General features: G+C 68.5%; 1 protein-coding gene across 1 annotated transcript; it reads left to right on the top strand.

Moving 5' to 3' along the window:
- Nucleotides 1–58: 58 nt before the first annotated feature.
- Nucleotides 59–16,292, top strand: ATP1A3 (ATPase Na+/K+ transporting subunit alpha 3). Its single transcript, XM_064503527.1, has 21 exons — nucleotides 59–117; nucleotides 1,282–1,485; nucleotides 2,170–2,283; nucleotides 2,394–2,528; nucleotides 3,071–3,188; nucleotides 3,844–4,112; nucleotides 5,000–5,198; nucleotides 6,191–6,300; nucleotides 7,123–7,257; nucleotides 8,001–8,193; nucleotides 8,703–8,878; nucleotides 8,962–9,098; nucleotides 9,898–10,048; nucleotides 12,184–12,352; nucleotides 12,443–12,597; nucleotides 12,966–13,089; nucleotides 14,084–14,229; nucleotides 15,206–15,336; nucleotides 15,538–15,639; nucleotides 16,076–16,167; nucleotides 16,256–16,292. Exons 1-21 carry the CDS (start codon nucleotides 70–72, stop codon nucleotides 16,282–16,284), a joined length of 2,937 nt encoding a protein of 978 aa, XP_064359597.1. The 5' UTR covers nucleotides 59–69; the 3' UTR covers nucleotides 16,285–16,292.
- The last annotated feature ends 749 nt before the right edge of the window (nucleotides 16,293–17,041 follow it).

Below are 17,041 nucleotides of genomic sequence, written 5' to 3'. Positions count from 1 at the left end.
AGTGCGGGGGGGGTCCCGAGCAGCCTGGGGGGTCGGGGTCTCACCCCTCTCCCGCAGACGGAGCACAAGATGTCCATCGAGGAGGTCTGTCGGAAATACAACACGGACTGCGTGCAGGTGAGGGCCCCCCCAGGAGCGGGGGTCCCTTTTGGGGGTTCCCCTCTCCCCTGTGGGTCTCCCCTGCTGGGGGTCCCTGTTGGGGTCCATCTCTCCCTGTGAGTCTCCCCTTTTTGGGTCCCCTTTGGGGGGTCCCCATTGGGGTCCATCTCCCCTTTGGGGTCCCTGTTGGGATCTCTTTTGGGGGGGTCCCTGTTGGGGTCCATCTCCCCTTTGGGGTGCCTGTTGGGGTCTCTTTTGGGGGGGTCCCTGTTGGGGTCCATCTCTCCCTGTGGGTCTCCCCCTTTTTGGGTCCCCTTTGGGGGGTCCCCATTGGGGTCCATCTCCCCTTTGGGGTCCCTGTTGGGGTCTCTTTTGGGGGGGTCCCTGTTGGGGTCTATCTCTCCCTGTGGGGGTCCCTTCTGAGGTCCCTTTTGGGGGTCCATCTCCCCTTTTGAGGGTCCTTTTTGGAGGTCCCCATTGGGGTCCATCTCCCCTTTGAGGTCCCCATTGGGGTCCCTTTCGGGGGGTCCCTGTTGGGGTCCATCTCTGCTTTGGGGTCCCTGTTGGGGTCTCTTTCAGGGGGTCCCTGTGGGGGTCCATCTCCCCATTGGAGGTCCTTGTTGGGGTCCCTGTTGGGGTCCATCACTCCATGTGGGTCTCCCCCTTTGGGGTCCCCACTGGGGTCCATCTCCCCTTTGGGGTCTCTTTCGGGGGGTCCTCATTGGGGTCCATCTCCCCTTTGGGGTCCTTGTTGGGGTCTCTTTTGGGGGGGGTCCCTGTTGGGGTCCATCTCCCCATTGGAGGTCCCTGTTGGGGTCTCTTTTGGGGGGTCCCTGTTGGGGTCCATCTCCCCTTTGGGGTCTCTTTCGGGGGGTCCTCATTGGGGTCCATCTCTGCTTTGGGGTCCCTGTTGGGGTCTCTTTTGGGGGGGGTCCCTGTTGGGGTCCATCTCCCCTTTGAGGTCCCCATTGGGGTCCCTTTCGGGGGGTCCCTGTTGGGGTCCATCTCCCCTTTGGGGTCCCTGTTGGGGTCTCTTTCGGGGGGTCCCTGTTGGGGTCCATCTCTGCTTTGGGGTCCCTGTTGGGGTCTCTTTTGGGGGGTCCCTGTGGGGGCCCATCTCCCCGTGGGGCTCCCCGTCGGGGCGCCCCGAGGCCCCGCTCTGACGCCCCCCCCCCGCCGCAGGGCCTGACCCACAGCAAGGCGCAGGAGATCCTGGCGCGGGACGGCCCCAACGCCCTCACGCCGCCGCCCACCACCCCCGAGTGGGTCAAGTTCTGCCGCCAGCTCTTCGGCGGCTTCTCCATCCTGCTCTGGATCGGCGCCATCCTCTGCTTCCTCGCCTACGGCATCCAGGCCGGCACCGAGGACGAGCCCTCCAACGACAACGTGGGCAGCGCGGGGGGCAGCTGGGCCTGGGCGCCATGGGGGCCATGGGGGCAGCTGTGCTGGGGGGCTGGGGTGCAATGGGGGGCAATTGTGCCCAGGATCCGGGGTGCAATGGGGGGCAACTGTCCTGGGGGGCTGGGGTGCAATGGGGGGCAATTGTGCCCAGGATCCGGGGTGCAATGGGGGGCAACTGTCCTGGGGGGCTGGGGTGCCATGGGGGGCAATTGTGCCCAGGATCCGGGGTGCAATGGGGGGCAACTGTCCTGGGGGGCTGGGGTGCCATGGGGGGTGATGGTGCCTGGGAATGGGGGTGCACTGGGGGGCAACTGTCCTGGGGGGCTGGGGTGCCATGGGGGGTGATGGTGCCTGGGAATGGGGCTGCAATGGGGGGCAATTGTCCTGGGGGGCTGGGGTGCCATGGGGGGCAACTGTGCCCAGGAACTGGGGTGCACTGGGGGGCAATTGTCCTGGAGAACTGGGGTGCACTGGGGGGCAATGGTGCCTGGAGGACTGGGGTGCAGTGGGGGGCAGCTGTGCATGGGGGGCAATGCAGGGCAGCGGGGCGCGGTGGGGGCACGAGGGGGTAACCGTGCTGGGGGACGAGTGCAGGGGTGTTTGGGGTGCACTGTGCTGGGGGGCTGTGCCGTGCTGACCCCCCCCCCCCCATCACTGTCCCCCCCACAGCTCTACCTGGGCATCGTCCTCGCGGCCGTCGTCATCATCACCGGATGCTTCTCCTACTACCAGGAGGCCAAGAGCTCCAAGATCATGGAGTCCTTCAAGAACATGGTGCCCCAGGTGCCCCCGGGGGGGGGACAGATATCGGGGAGGGATGCAGGAGGAGGAGGGGGTGCCGGAGGGTTTTGTCCCCCCCCCAACGTGCCGTGTCCCCCCCTCGCCCCCCCCAGCAAGCCCTGGTGATCCGGGAAGGGGAGAAGATGCAGCTCAACGCGGAGGAAGTCGTCGTCGGGGACCTGGTGGAGGTGAAGGGAGGGGACCGAGTCCCGGCCGACCTGCGCATCATCTCGGCCCACGGCTGCAAGGTGGGGGCCCCCCCCGAGCCCCCCAGAGCCTGCCCAAGCCCCCCACCTCTGCACAGCCCCCTCCAGCCCCCCACCAACCCCCTAACTTCTGCATGCCCCCCTTGAGACCCCACCCCACTGCATATGGGTCTACAGAGCCCCCCCCAGCCCCTGGGGGGCCCCCTAGCAGCCCCCCAACTTTGCAGAGAGCCCCCCAGACCCCCAACATTGCAGAGAGCCCCCCACACTCTGCATGAGCCCCCCGGACCCCCAACCTTGCAGAGAGCCCCCCCACACTCTGCATGAGCCCCCCGGACCCCCAACCTTGCAGAGAGCCCCCCCACACTCTGCATGAGCCCCCCGGACCCCCAACCTTGCAGAGAGCTCCCCCAAGCTCCCCCAGCTTTGCAGACCCCCCCCCAATTCCCTCTCCACCTGCAAGGACCCCCCCAAGCTTGCAGAGCACGCCCCAGCCCTGCAGCCCCCCTGCCCGTGCCATGCGCACAGCCCATCCCCGGGGCACCTGGTTTCCATCCCCCCCCCGGCTGACGCGGCCCCCCCAGGTCGATAACTCGTCGCTGACCGGCGAGTCGGAGCCCCAGACCCGCTCGCCCGACTGCACCCACGACAACCCGCTGGAGACCCGCAACATCACCTTCTTCTCCACCAACTGCGTCGAGGGTGAGCCGGCGGCGCGGGGGCCCCAGCAGGGCTGGGGGGCCCTGGGTGGGCTCAGGACCCTCTGGGGGTCCCTGAGCAGGTTTTGGGGCTCCCAGAGGGGGGGTTTAGGGCTGTTTTGGGCTCCCTGGGGCTGTTCTGGGGTGCAGAGGTCCCTGGGCTGCTTTGGGGGTCCCAAAGTTGGGCTTTGGGGTCCTGTTGCCACTTTGGGGTCCCAGGGAGAGCTGTGGGGCTGCTTTGGGGTCCCAGGGTTGGTGGGTGCCACTTTGGGGTCCTGTTGCCACTTTGGGGTCCCAGGGAGACCTGTAGGGCTTCTTTGGGGGTCCCAAAGTTGGACTTTGGGGTCCTGTTGCCACTTTGGGGTCCCAGGGAGAGCTGTGGGGCTGCTTTGGGGTCCCGGGGCCACTTTGGGGTCCCAGGGTGGGTGGGTGCCACTTTGGGGTCCTGTTGCCACTTTGGGGTCCCGGGGACAGTTGTAGGGCTGCTTTGGGGTCCTAGGACCACTTTGGGGTCCCAGGGGGGGTGGGTGCCTCTTTGGGGTCCTGTTGCCACTTTGGGGTCCCAGGGAGAGCTGTGGGGCTGCTTTGGGGTCCCGGGGCCGGCTGGGGGGCCGCGTGGGGGTCCCGGGGCCCCGCGTGAGCCCCCTCCGCGCCCCCAGGCACGGCGCGGGGGGTGGTGATCGCCACGGGGGACCGGACGGTGATGGGGCGCATCGCCACGCTGGCCTCGGGGCTGGAGGTGGGCAAGACGCCCATCGCCGTGGAGATCGAGCACTTCATCCAGCTCATCACCGGCGTCGCCGTCTTCCTCGGCATCTCCTTCTTCATCCTCTCCCTCATCCTCGGCTACACCTGGCTCGAGGCCGTCATCTTCCTCATCGGCATCATCGTGGCCAACGTGCCTGAGGGGCTGCTGGCCACCGTCACTGTGCGTGGGGGGACGCTGGGGGGCGGCGGGGGGGCCAAAGGGGGATACAGGGGGGCTGGGGGGTGCAATGGGGGGCTGGCAGTGTAATGTGGGGCTGGGGGTGCAAAGAGGTGCTGGGAGTTCAGGGCTGAGGTGCAATGTGGGGCTGGGGGATCGGGTTAGGGTGCAAAGGGGGGATGTGGGTCCAGGGCGTAGGGACCTAAAGGGGTGCTGTGGGCCCAGGTTCAGGTGCAATGGGGTGCTGTGGGTGCAATTGGGGGCTGAGGAATCAGGTTAGGGTGCAATGGGGTGCTGTGAGTGCAATGGGGGGCTGTGGGTCTAGGGCTGTGGGTGCAGTGGGGGGATGTGGGTGCAGGTTTGGGTGCAACGGGGTGCTGTGGGTCCAGGGCTGTGGGTGCAATGGGTGGTTGTGGGTGCAATGGGGTGCTGTGGGTCCAGGTTTGGGCGCAATGTGAGGCTGAGAGTCCCAGAGCTGTGAGTGCAATGGGGCGCTGTGGGTCCAGGTTCGGGTGCGACGGGGGGCCGAGTCCCAGGGCTGTGGGTGCAATGGGTTGTTGTGGGTGCAATGGGGTGGGTGCTGTGGGTCCGGGGCTGTGGGTGCAATGGGGGGCTGCGGGTCCAGGTTCGGGTGCAACGGGGGGCCGAGTCCCAGGGCTGTGGGTGCGACGGGGGGCCGAGTCCCAGGGCTGTGGGTGCAATGGGTTGTTGTGGGTGCAATGGGGTGGGTGCTGTGGGTCCGGGGCTGTGGGTGCAATGGGGCGCTGTGGGTCCAGGTTCGGGTGCGACGGGGGGCCGAGTCCCAGGGCCGCGGCTGCGAGGGGGGGCACCCCACCACGCCCCCAGCCTGGGGGCACCGGGGGGCCCCGTGCGACGCCCGGCCCCCCCAGGTGTGCCTGACGCTGACGGCCAAGCGCATGGCGCGCAAGAACTGCCTGGTGAAGAACCTGGAGGCGGTGGAGACGCTGGGCTCCACCTCCACCATCTGCTCCGACAAGACGGGCACCCTCACCCAGAACCGCATGACCGTGGCCCACATGTGGTTCGACAACCAGATCCACGAGGCCGACACCACCGAGGACCAGTCCGGTGCGGGGGGGGAAAGGGGTGTTATTGGGTTGGGGGGGGTTGGGCTGGGGGGGCCGGGCTGCGGAGAATGGGGGCTGGGCGACGGGGGGGAACTGGGGGATGCTGGGTTGGGGGGTCATGGTGGGACTGGGGAGGCACTGGGAGATGCTGGGCTGGGGGGGGTCATGGTGGGACTGGGGGAGACTGGGGAGGCACTGGGAGATGCTGGGCTGGGGGGGGTCATGGTGGGACTGGGGGAGACTGGGGAGGCACTGGGGGATGCTGGGCTGGGGGGGGTCATGGTGGGACTGGGGGAGACTGGGGAGGCACTGGGGGATGCTGGGCTGTGGGGTAGTGGGGGGACTGGGGGAGACTGGGGAGGCACTGGGAGATGCTGGGCTGTGGGGTAGTGGGGGGAATGGGGGAGACTGGGGAGGTACTGGGGGATGCTGGGCTGGGGGTCATGGTGGGACTGGGGGAGACTGGGGAGGAACTGGGGGATGTTGGGACGGGGGGAGACTGGAGAGGACCTGGGGGATGCTGGGCTGGGGTAATGGGGGGACTGGGGAGGACCTGGGGGATGCTGGGCTGGGGGGAATGGGGGAGACTGGGGGAGACTGGGGAGGCACTGGGGGATGCTGGGCTGGGAGTAATGGGAGAGACTAGGGAGGAACTGGGGGATACTGGGCAGGGGGCTAGTGGGGGGGCTGGAGTTAGGGAAAAGGGGCTGGGGGGGAGAAAGGGGGCAAGGGGAGAGGTGGACTGGGGGAACTGGGGTGGGGGGTCAGGCTGGGGGGGGTGGGACTGCCGAGCTGCTCGGGGGGAATTGGGGAGGGGGGAATTGGGGTCCCCGGAGGGGGAACTGGGGACACTGGGCTGGGGAAATGGGGGCTTTCGGGGTGCCGTGACGAGAGCCTTGGGGGGGGAGGGGGCACCTGGGCAGGGTGCCCTGGGGAGGGGGTCCCCGATCTCAGCACCCCACTGATTGCCCCCCATTCCCCCCCCCCCCCCAGGAACCGCCTTTGACAAGAGCTCGGCCACGTGGGTGGCCCTGTCCCACATCGCGGGGCTCTGCAACCGGGCCGTCTTCAAGGGGGGGCAGGAGAACGTGCCCATCCTCAAGGTGAGGGGCCGGGGGGGTCTGGGGGGGTCCCCGGGGTGTGGGAAGGGTTTGGGGGAGGTCTCTGGGGGGTCCACGGGGCATGGGAAGGGTTTGGGGGGGGGCTCTGGAAGGTCCCTGGGATGTGGGAAGGGTTTGGGGGGCTCTGGGGGATCCCTCGGGTGTGGGAAGGGTTTGGGGGGGGCTGTGGGGGGTCCCTGGGGTGTGGGAAGGGTTTGGGGGTCTCTGGAGGGTCCCTGGGGTGCAGGAAGGGTTTGGGGGTCTCTGGAGGGTCCCTGGGATGTGAGAAGGGTTTGGGGGGGTCTCTGGAGGGTCCCTGGGATGTGGGAAGGCTTTGGGGGGGGGCTGTGGGGGGTCCCTGTGATGTGAGAAGGGTTTGGGGGTCTCTGGAGGGTCCCTGGGGTGTGGGAAGGGTTTGGGGGGTTCTCTGGAGGGTCCCTGGGATGTGAGAAGGGTTTGGGGGGGTCTCTGGAGGGTCCCTGGGATGTGGGAAGGCTTTGGGGGGGGGCTGTGGGGGGTCCCTGGGATGTGAGAAGGGTTTGGGGGTCTCTGGAGGGTCCCTGGGGTGCAGGAAGGGTTTGGGGGTCTCTGGAGGGTCCCTGTGATGTGGGAAGGGTTTGGGGGGCTCTGGAGGGTCCCTGGGGCATGGGAAGGGTTTGGGGGTCTCTGGAGGGTCCCTGGGGTGTGGGAAGGGTTCAGGGGTCTCTGGAGGGTCCCTGGGATGTGAGAAGGGTTTTGGGGGGCTCTGGGGGGTCCCCAGGGCACAGGAAGGGTTCGGGGGGGGCTGCGGCGTCGCCCCGCTGCTCACGCTGTCCCCGTCCCCAGCGCGACGTGGCCGGGGACGCCTCGGAGTCGGCCCTGCTCAAGTGCATCGAGCTCTCGTCCGGCTCCGTCAAGGTCATGAGGGAGAGGAACAAGAAAGTGGCCGAGATCCCCTTCAACTCCACCAACAAGTACCAGGTATGGGGGGAGCCCCAAAACTTCGGGAGAACCCCCGGACCTGCAGTGTCCCCCCGCCCCTTATGGCCCCCAAATCCCTTTGGGGGCCCCTAAGATCCCCCGGACCCTCTGGGTCCCCCCAAACCTCTCCAAACCCAGAGGGTGCCCCCAAAACCTGTAGAGTTCTCCCCAAACTCCCCGACCCTCTGGCTCCCGCCCACCCCTCCTGGCCCCCAAAGCCCTTGGGGGGCTCCCCCAGATCCCCCAAAGTCCTCATGACCCCCCAAGACCCTCCAGGTCCCCCCAAACCCACAGGGTCCCCCTGGTCCTTATGGCTCCCCCAAGCCTTCCTAGACCCTCTGGGTCCCCCCAAACCCATAGGGTCCCCAAGACCCTCCGGGTCCCCCAAGCCCTCATGGCCACCACAAGTCCCTCAAGCCCCTCTGGGTCCCCCCACCCCTGGAAGGTACCCCCAGACCTCATGGCTCCCCCCAGACCCTGGACCCTCTGGGTCCCCCGAGACCCTCTGGACCTCCCCACGCCCGCAGGCCCCCGGTGCCCCCTCGGTGCCCGCTGGGCCCCCCAGGCCCCCGCGCCGGGGGGCCGGGTCCTGCCGCGGTCCCAGCCCGTCACGCTAATCCCCTGCACCGCGCTGGCAGGACGGGATTCCCGGGGGGCACCGGCCCGGAAAATCCCATGGTGTGTGTGTGGGGGGGCAGGTTGGGGCACCCCGGGCCTGACCCACCCCCCCGCTTTGCCCGCAGCTCTCCATCCACGAGACCGAGGACCCCAACGACAACCGGTACCTGCTGGTGATGAAGGGGGCCCCGGAGCGGATCCTGGACCGCTGCTCCACCATCCTGCTGCAGGGCAAGGAGCAGCCCCTGGACGAGGAGATGAAGGAGGCTTTCCAGAACGCCTACCTGGAGCTGGGCGGGCTGGGCGAGCGCGTCCTCGGTACGGGACGGGGGTCCCGGGGGTCCTGGATATGGGTCAGGGGGTCTCCAGGGTCCCTGGGCAAGCAGGTCCTGGGTAGGGGATGGGGGTCCTGGGTAGGGGATGGGGGTCCCAGGAGGGTGCCGGGGTTCCTGGGTATAGGACGAGGGTCCTGGGGGACCTGGTGGGGGTCTGGGAGGGTCCCTGGGTCCCTTGGGCGAGTGCGTCCTGGGTAGAGGATTGGGGGCCCAGAGGGGGGGGGTCCCTGGGGTCCCCAGGGTGAGCATGTCCTGGGTTTGGGGTCCTGGGGGCTTCTGGGGTCCCTGGGACGAGCGTGTCCAAGACGTGGGGCTGGGGGGTCCTGGGGTCCCTGGGGCAGCAGCTCCTGGGTATAGTTGGGGGTCTGGGGGGGTCCCTGGGGCAGCCGGTCCTGGTAGAAGGGGGCTCTGGGGGTGCCAGCAGGGATGCTGGGGGTTGTGCAGGTGGTTTTGGGGTGCAGGAAGGGGGGTCTCATCCTCCTCCCCCCCCAGGTTTCTGCCACTTCTACCTGCCCGAGGAGCAGTACCCCAAGGGCTTCGCCTTCGACTGCGACGACGTGAACTTCGCCACCGACAACCTCTGCTTCGTGGGGCTCATGTCCATGATCGACCCCCCCAGGGCCGCCGTGCCCGACGCCGTGGGCAAGTGCCGCAGCGCCGGCATCAAGGTGAGACCCCCCCCCCAGCCCCGGCACCCCAGGGACCCCCCCCTCCGGCCGGGGCTTCATGGGTCCCTGTCCCTCCCCACCAGGTGATCATGGTGACCGGCGACCACCCCATCACGGCCAAGGCCATCGCCAAGGGCGTGGGCATCATCTCGGAGGGCAACGAGACGGTGGAGGACATCGCCGCCCGCCTCAACATCCCCGTCAGCCAGGTCAACCCCAGGTAGGGCGGGGGTGCACCGGGGGGGGGGGGGACTTGGGAGAGGTTTTGGGGTGCAAAAGCAGCAGGGTGCTGTGCGGGGGGTGCTGGAGAAGTGCTGGGGTGCAGGGGGTGAAGGTTGGGGTGCAGGGTGTTGAGCTATGGGGTGCTGGGGATGAAGGACGGGGTGCAGGGCGTTGAGCTATGGGGTGTTGGGGAGCAGGGGGTGAAGGTTGGGGTGCAGGATGTGGAGCTATGGGGTGTTGGGGTGCTGGGGATGAAGGACGGGGTGCAGGGTGTTGAGCTATGGGGTGTTGGGGTGCAGGGGATGAAGGATGGGGTGCAGGGTGTTGAGCTATGGGGTGCTGGAGAGGTGTTGGGGTGCAGGGGGTGAAGGTTGGGGTGCAGGGTGTTGAGCTATGGGGTGTTGGGGTGCAGGGTGTTGAGCTATGGGGTGCTGGAGAGGTGTTGGGGTGCAGGGGATGAAGGATGGGGTGCAGGGTGTTGAGCTATGGGGTGCTGGAGAGGTGTTGGGGTGCAGGGGGTGAAGGTTGGGGTGCAGGGTGTTGAGCTATGGGGTGTTGGGGTGCAGGGCATTGAGCTATGGGGTGCTGGAGAGGTGTTGGGGTGCAGGGGATGAAGTTTGGGGTGCAGGGTGTTGAGCTGTTGGGTTGGATCCATGCAGAGGTGCATCTCGGGGCTTGTTGGGGTGCAGGGGACCCTGGAGCGGTTTTGGGGTGCAGGGAAAGAGGGGAGCCCTGGGGCGCAGGGTGCTGGGCTGGCCTCAGCCCCCCCCCCCCCCCCCGGTGTCCTCGCTCCCCAGGGACGCCAAGGCCTGCGTGATCCACGGCACCGACCTCAAGGACATGTCGTCGGAGCAGATCGACGAGATCCTGCAGAACCACACCGAGATCGTCTTCGCCCGCACGTCCCCCCAGCAGAAGCTCATCATCGTCGAGGGCTGCCAGCGCCAGGTCTGCGCCCCCATCTCCCCCCCCGGGTCTCCCCCACGCCCCGGCCTCTGCCCCCCGCGACCCCAAACTGCTCCGCCAAGGTCCCCCCGACCTCTCCGAGCTCTGCCTTCGGGGTCTCCCCAAAACCACCCAGGCCACCAGGGTCCCCAGAGGCTTCCACCCCCCCCAACATCCTTGTCCCCAGGGTGCCATCAGGGCAGGCGTGGTCCTGGTGCCTGTCCCCATCCCTCCTGTCCCCGTGTCCCCAGGGTGTCATTGTGGTGGTGATGGGTCCTGGTCCCTCTCCCCCTCCCTTGTGTCCCCAGGGTGCCATCGTGGCAGCGATGGGTCCCGGTCCCCATCCCTCACCCCTCCTGTCCCCGTGTCCCCAGGGTGCCATTGGGACAGTGACGGGTCCCTGTCCCCATCCCTCACCCCTCCTGTCCCCGAGTCCCCAGGGTGCCATCGGGGCAGTGACGGGTCCTGGTCCCTGTCCCCATCCCTCACCCCTCCTGTCCCCGTGTCCCCAGGGTGCCATCGTGGCAGTGATGGGTCCTGGTCCCGGTCCCCATCCCTCACCCCTCCTGTCCCCGAGTCCCCAGGGTGCCATCGTGGCAGTGATGGGTCCTGGTCCCGGTCCCCATCCCTCACCCCTCCTGTCCCCGTGTCCCCAGGGTGCCATCGTGGCAGTGATGGGTCCTGGTCCCGGTCCCCATCCCTCACCCCTCCTGTCCCCGTGTCCCCAGGGTGCCATCGGGGCAGTGATGGGTCCTGGTCCCTGTCCCCATCCCTCACCCCTCCTGTCCCCGTGTCCCCAGGGTGCCATTGGGACAGTGACGGGTCCCTGTCCCCATCCCTCACCCCTCCTGTCCCCGTGTCCCCAGGGTGCCATCGTGGCAGTGATGGGTCCTGGTCCCTGTCCCCATCCCTCACCCCTCCTGTCCCCGTGTCCCCAGGGTGCCATCGTGGCAGCGATGGGTCCCGGTCCCCATCCCTCACCCCTCCTGTCCCCGTGTCCCCAGGGTGCCATTGGGACAGTGACGGGTCCCTGTCCCCATCCCTCACCCCTCCTGTCCCCGAGTCCCCAGGGTGCCATCGGGGCAGTGACGGGTCCTGGTCCCTGTCCCCATCCCTCACCCCTCCTGTCCCCGTGTCCCCAGGGTGCCATCGTGGCAGTGATGGGTCCTGGTCCCGGTCCCCATCCCTCACCCCTCCTGTCCCCGAGTCCCCAGGGTGCCATCGGGGCAGTGACGGGTCCTGGTCCCTGTCCCCATCCCTCACCCCTCCTGTCCCCGTGTCCCCAGGGTGCCATCGGGGCAGTGACGGGTCCTGGTCCCGGTCCCCATCCCTCACCCCTCCTGTCCCCGAGTCCCCAGGGTGCCATCGGGGCAGTGATGGGTCCTGGTCCCTGTCCCCATCCCTCACCCCTCCTGTCCCCGTGTCCCCAGGGTGCCATTGGGACAGTGACGGGTCCCTGTCCCCATCCCTCACCCCTCCTGTCCCCGTGTCCCCAGGGTGCCATCGTGGCAGTGATGGGTCCTGGTCCCTGTCCCCATCCCTCACCCCTCCTGTCCCCGTGTCCCCAGGGTGCCATCGTGGCAGCGATGGGTCCTGGTCCCTGTCCCCATCCCTCACCCCTCCTGTCCCCGTGTCCCCAGGGTGCCATTGTGGCAGTGACGGGTCCTGGTCCCTGTCCCCATCCCTCACCCCTCCTGTCCCCGTGTCCCCAGGGTGCCATCGTGGCAGTGATGGGTCCTGGTCCCTGTCCCCATCCCTCACCCCTCCTGTCCCCGTGTCCCCAGGGTGCCATCGTGGCAGTGACGGGTCCTGGTCCCTGTCCCCATCCCTCACCCCTCCTGTCCCCGTGTCCCCAGGGTGCCATCGTGGCAGTGATGGGTCCTGGTCCCGGTCCCCATCCCTCACCCCTCCTGTCCCCGTGTCCCCAGGGTGCCATCGGGGCAGTGACGGGTCCCTGTCCCCATCCCTCACCCCTCCCGTCCCCGTGTCCCCAGGGTGCCATCGGGGCAGCGATGGGTCCTGGTCCCGGTCCCCATCCCTCACCCCTCCCGTCCCCGTGTCCCCAGGGTGCCATCGTGGCGGTGATGGGTCCTGGTCCCGGTCCCCATCCCTCACCCCTCCCGTCCCCGTGTCCCCAGGGTGCCATCGTGGCGGTGACGGGCGACGGCGTGAACGACTCCCCGGCGCTGAAGAAGGCCGACATCGGGGTGGCCATGGGCATCGCCGGCTCCGACGTCTCCAAGCAGGCGGCCGACATGATCCTGCTCGACGACAACTTCGCCTCCATCGTCACCGGCGTGGAGGAAGGTGGGGACGCGTGGGGCCGGACTGGGGGCCTGTGGGGCTGAGGGGGGACGGCAACGGGGTGGCCTGACGCCTGTCCCCATCCCCCCCCAGGACGCCTCATCTTTGACAACCTGAAGAAATCCATCGCCTACACCCTGACCAGCAACATCCCCGAGATCACCCCCTTCCTCCTCTTCATCATGGCCAACATCCCCCTGCCCCTGGGCACCATCACCATCCTCTGCATCGACCTGGGCACCGACATGGTGAGCGGGGGACCCCCAAACCCGGGAGGGCCCCGGGACCCCCAAATCCCTGGTGCCCCCCCGGACACCGTGGAGACCCCCCGAAACTCCCCAAAACAGGACCCCTAAAGGTGACGCATCCCCCTGGGTCTCCCTAGACACCGTGGGGGTCTCCTGGGCCCCCCCCAGGTCCCTAAACCCTGGAATCCCCCTGCCCCAAGCAACCTTGACCCCCCCCCAAATCCCTGGGACCCCCCCTCTTCCTCTGGGGTCCCCCCACCCTGGCACCCCTGGACCCACCTGAGCCGCGGACCCACCCCCCATGCGGGGACACCCCGAGCGGGGGGTCGGGGCACCCCGGGCTGCGGTGACCCCCCCGGCCCCCCCAGGTCCCCGCCATCTCCCTGGCCTACGAGGCGGCCGAGAGCGACATCATGAAGCGGCAGCCCAGGAACCCCCGGTCGGACAAGCTGGTCAACGAGCGGCTCATCAGCATGGCCTACGGGCAGATCGGTGCGGGGCCGCGCCGGGGGGCGGCCCTGGGGGGCAGCCGGGGGGCCGCCGGGCCGCTTGGGGTGGGGGCAGAGCTGGGGGGCTGCGTGGGAGCCCTGGGTGCTGCGGGGCGGCTTGGGCAGCGGGGCATCCCTGGGGGGCAGTGGGGCAAGGTGGGGTGCAGGCTGGTCCCTGGGTGCAGTAGGGCACGTGTGGGGTGCAGTGGGGTCCCATGGGTGCTGCAAGCACTATGGGGTGCAGTGGGGACTCTGGGGGGGTGCAGGGCGGCCCCAGGGGTGCAATGGGGTCCCATGGGTGCTGCAAGCACTATGGGGTGCAGTGGGGACTCTGGGGGGGTGCAGGGCGGCCCCGGGGGTGCAATGGGGTCCCATGGGTGCTGCAAGCACTATCGGGTGCAATGGGGACTCTGGGGGGGTGCAGAGCAGCCCCAGGGGTGCAGTGGGGTCCCATGGGTGCTGCAAGCACTACGGGGTGCAATGGGGACTCTGGGGGGGTGCAGGGCGGCCCCAGGGGTGCAATGGGGTCCCATGGGTGTTGCAAGCACTATGGGGTGCAATGGGGAATCTGGGGGGTGCAGAGGAGCCCCAAGGGTGCAATGGGGCATGGTGGGGTGCAGGGCAGCCCCAGGGGTGCAATGGGGTCCCATGGGTGCTGCAAGCACTATGGGGTGCAGTGGGACCCTGGGGGGGTGCAGTGGGGTCCCATGGGTGTTGCAAGAACTATGGGGTGCAATGGGGACTCTGGGGGGGTGCAGGGCGGCCCCAGGGGTGCAGTGGGGTCCCATGGGTGCTGCAAGCACTATGGGGTGCAGTGGGGGGGCACTGTGGGGTGCAGAGCAGCCCCAGGGGTGCAATGGGGCACTGTGGGGTGCAGTGGGGTCCCATGGGTGCTGCAAGCACTATGGGGTGCAGTGGGACCCTGGGGGGTGCAGAGCAGGGCGGGGGGCAGCCCGGGGGGGGGTGCCCTGCCCACACACCCCCCCCCCGCACCCCAGGGATGATCCAGGCGCTGGGCGGCTTCTTCGCCTACTTCGTGATCCTGGCGGAGAACGGCTTCCTGCCCTCCTGCCTGGTCGGCATCCGCCTCAACTGGGACGACCGCACCGTCAACGACCTGGAGGACTCCTACGGGCAGCAGTGGGTGAGCGGGGCGGGGGGGCGGCCCGGGGGCAGCCGTGCACCCCCGACCCCCAGCATGGAGCACTGTGCACCCCCAATCCCCCATTCCTGGGGGCAGCCGTGCAGCCCCGACCCCCCCATTCCCAGGACATCCGTGCACCCCCGAGCCCCCAGCACGGAGCATCCGTGCAGCCCCGACCCCCCCATTCCCAGGACATCCGTGCAGCCCTGTTCCCCCTTCCCGGGGGCAGCCGTGCACCCCCGACCCCCAGCATGGAGCACTGTGCACCCCCAATCCCCCATTCCTGGGGGCAGCCGTGCAGCCCCCTTCCCCCAGCACGGAGCATCCGTGCAGCCCCGACCCCCCAGCACGGAGCATCGGTGCCCCCCTGTTCCCCACTCCCAGGGGCATCCGTGTACCCCTGACACCCCAGCACAGAGCATCCAGGCACCCCCCATTCCCCAGAGCATCTGTGCACCCCCGACCCCCCAGCACGGAGCATCTGTGCAGCCCCGACCCCCCCACTCCCAGGGGCATCTGTGCACCCCCCCGACCCCCCAGCATGAAGCATCCAGGCACCCTCCATTCCCCGGAGCATCCGTGCAGCCCCGACCCCCCAGCACGGAGCATCCGTGCAGCCCCGACCCCCCCATTCCCAGGACATCCGTGCAGCCCTGTTCCCACTTCCTGGGAGCAGCTGTGCACCCTCTTTCCCCCTGCTCGGTCATTGGGGGGGGGGGAATCTGTGCACCCCTATTTCCTGTGCACGGGGTGTCTGTGCACCCCCGTAGCATCATGGGGGGGGTCATTGCCCCCCATTCCCTGTGCATGAATAATGGGGGGCTCATTGCACCCCTGCACGGCGCCGTCTCTGCGCCCCCCTCCCCATGGCTCCCGGCTGTGCTCAGGGCTGTTTGGCAGGTGGGGTGGGGGCAGGGGGTGTATTTTTTTTTCGGGGGGGGGGGTGTCTCACGCTGTGCCCCCCCGGCCCGCGCAGACCTACGAGCAGCGCAAGGTGGTGGAGTTCACGTGCCACACGGCGTTCTTCGTGAGCATCGTGGTGGTGCAGTGGGCCGACCTCATCATCTGCAAGACCCGCCGCAACTCCGTCTTCCAGCAGGGCATGAAGTGCGTGGGGGGGGCGCGGGGGGGGCACATGGCGGGGGGGGCAAGGGGGGGGGCTGCGCCTCCCCATGGGGCCCACCACCGGGGGGGAGCTATGGGAGGGGGGGTGTTTGCAGAGCTGTGGTGGGAGGGGGGTTCTGCAGCCGGGGGGGGCAGTGGGGGGGGCGTCTCGGCTCATGGTATTTTTTTCTCCCCCCCCCCCAGGAATAAGATCCTGATTTTCGGGCTCTTCGAGGAGACGGCGCTGGCCGCCTTCCTCTCCTACTGCCCCGGCATGGACGTGGCGCTGCGCATGTACCCCCTCAAGTGAGTGGGGGGCCGGGGGGGCCTTGCAGGTGGGGGGGCCTGGAGTGGGGTCTGTGCTGGGGGGGGCTGCACCCCTTGGGGGGGTCCCACAGGCCTGCACTGCTGAGGGGGGGTTGGGGGTATTGCATGGGGGGGGGGTGTCCTGGCACCCTGGGGGGCACTGCATGGGGGTCTGGACTTATGGGGGGGGTCTGGACTTGTTGGGGGGGCTCTTAGCCCTCTGGGGGGCATTGCGGGGGGGTCTGGACTTATTGGGGGGGGCTCTGATCTCTTGGGGGGCATTGCATGAGGGTCTCTGCTTGTGGGGGGTCTCTGCACTCCTGGGGGGGTCCTACCCCCCCCGGGGTCTGCATCGCACACGCTCTGCGTGCAGGGGGCTGCTGTTTCGGGGTGCTCCTCTGCCCCCCCCACTAACCCCCCCGTGTCCCCCCCCCAGGCCCAGCTGGTGGTTCTGCGCCTTCCCCTACAGCTTCCTCATCTTCGTCTACGACGAGATCCGCAAGCTCATCCTGCGCCGAAACCCCGGAGGTGGGGGGCCGGGGGGGGCGTTTGGGGGGGGGGGGCTGCTCGGGGGGGAGGGGTCCTCCATTCTCACCGCTCCCCTTTTCTCCCGCAGGTTGGGTGGAGAAGGAGACGTACTATTGAGCCCCCCCCGGCCCCCCCCACCCCGCGATGCCGCACCGGGACCATCCGCTCGGAGACGGACAAACCGACCCCCGCAAGGATGCAGCCTCCCCCCCCGGAAAAGGGGGGCTGGGGGGGGGTCTCCTCGCCTTATGGGGGGGGGTCCCAGCAGCAGCACAGAGGACCCAGGGGTCCGGGGCCTCCACCATCCCCCCCCCAGGGGTGCCTGGACCCCCCCCCATCTGTGTGCGTGGGGGGGGGTCCTTATTACCGGGGGGCAATTCCTGCCCCCCCACCCATCTCCTGCGGGTGGGGGGTGCTTGTGGGGGGGGCGAGGGCTGGGGGGCCCCCATTCCCCCCCCGTGTCGGGATCGTGTTGTCATGTGACAAAAAAATACAAAAAAGAAAAAAATGGAAAAAAAAAAAGGAAAAAACGTGAAAAAGAGAAACTTGAATTTACCAAATAAAGGAGAAAATGAAACACGGGCTGGGGCCTTTTTGGGGAGGGGGGCGCTGGGTTCCCCCCCCACCCCGGGGGCCTGTTCCCATGGCAACGGGGGGGCCTGGTCCCCGTGGGCCTGGCGTGACGCAGGCTAATTTAAGGGGATTGGGGGGGATTGTTGCCGTGGCGACGAGGCGATGGCTGTTGCCATGGCAGCAAAGCAGATGAAGTGACGTGAGGGACGGCGGGACCCGGGTGCCGGGGGGCTGCGAGGGGCGCACACGCGTGGGGGACGCACACGCTTGGGGGGAGGCACACGCGTGTGGCCTGCACGAG

The sequence above is a fragment of the Dromaius novaehollandiae genome, chromosome 38 (genome assembly GCF_036370855.1).
Source record: "Dromaius novaehollandiae isolate bDroNov1 chromosome 38, bDroNov1.hap1, whole genome shotgun sequence".
In the NCBI taxonomy this organism is placed as follows: domain Eukaryota; kingdom Metazoa; phylum Chordata; class Aves; order Casuariiformes; family Dromaiidae; genus Dromaius; species Dromaius novaehollandiae.
The sequence above is the reverse complement of the archived record's forward strand: the minus strand, read 5'-3'. Positions and strand labels throughout refer to the sequence as shown.

Coding starts and splice junctions, on each gene's coding strand:
- ATP1A3 (XM_064503527.1), top strand. CDS start 70: ATGTCCATCGAGGAGGTCTGTCGGAAATACAACACGGACTGCGTGCAG. Junction 2,529..3,070: donor TCTCGGCCCACGGCTGCAAG/GTGGGGGCCCCC, acceptor CGGCCCCCCCAG/GTCGATAACTCGTCGCTGAC. Junction 12,598..12,965: donor TCGACCTGGGCACCGACATG/GTGAGCGGGGGA, acceptor CGGCCCCCCCAG/GTCCCCGCCATCTCCCTGGC.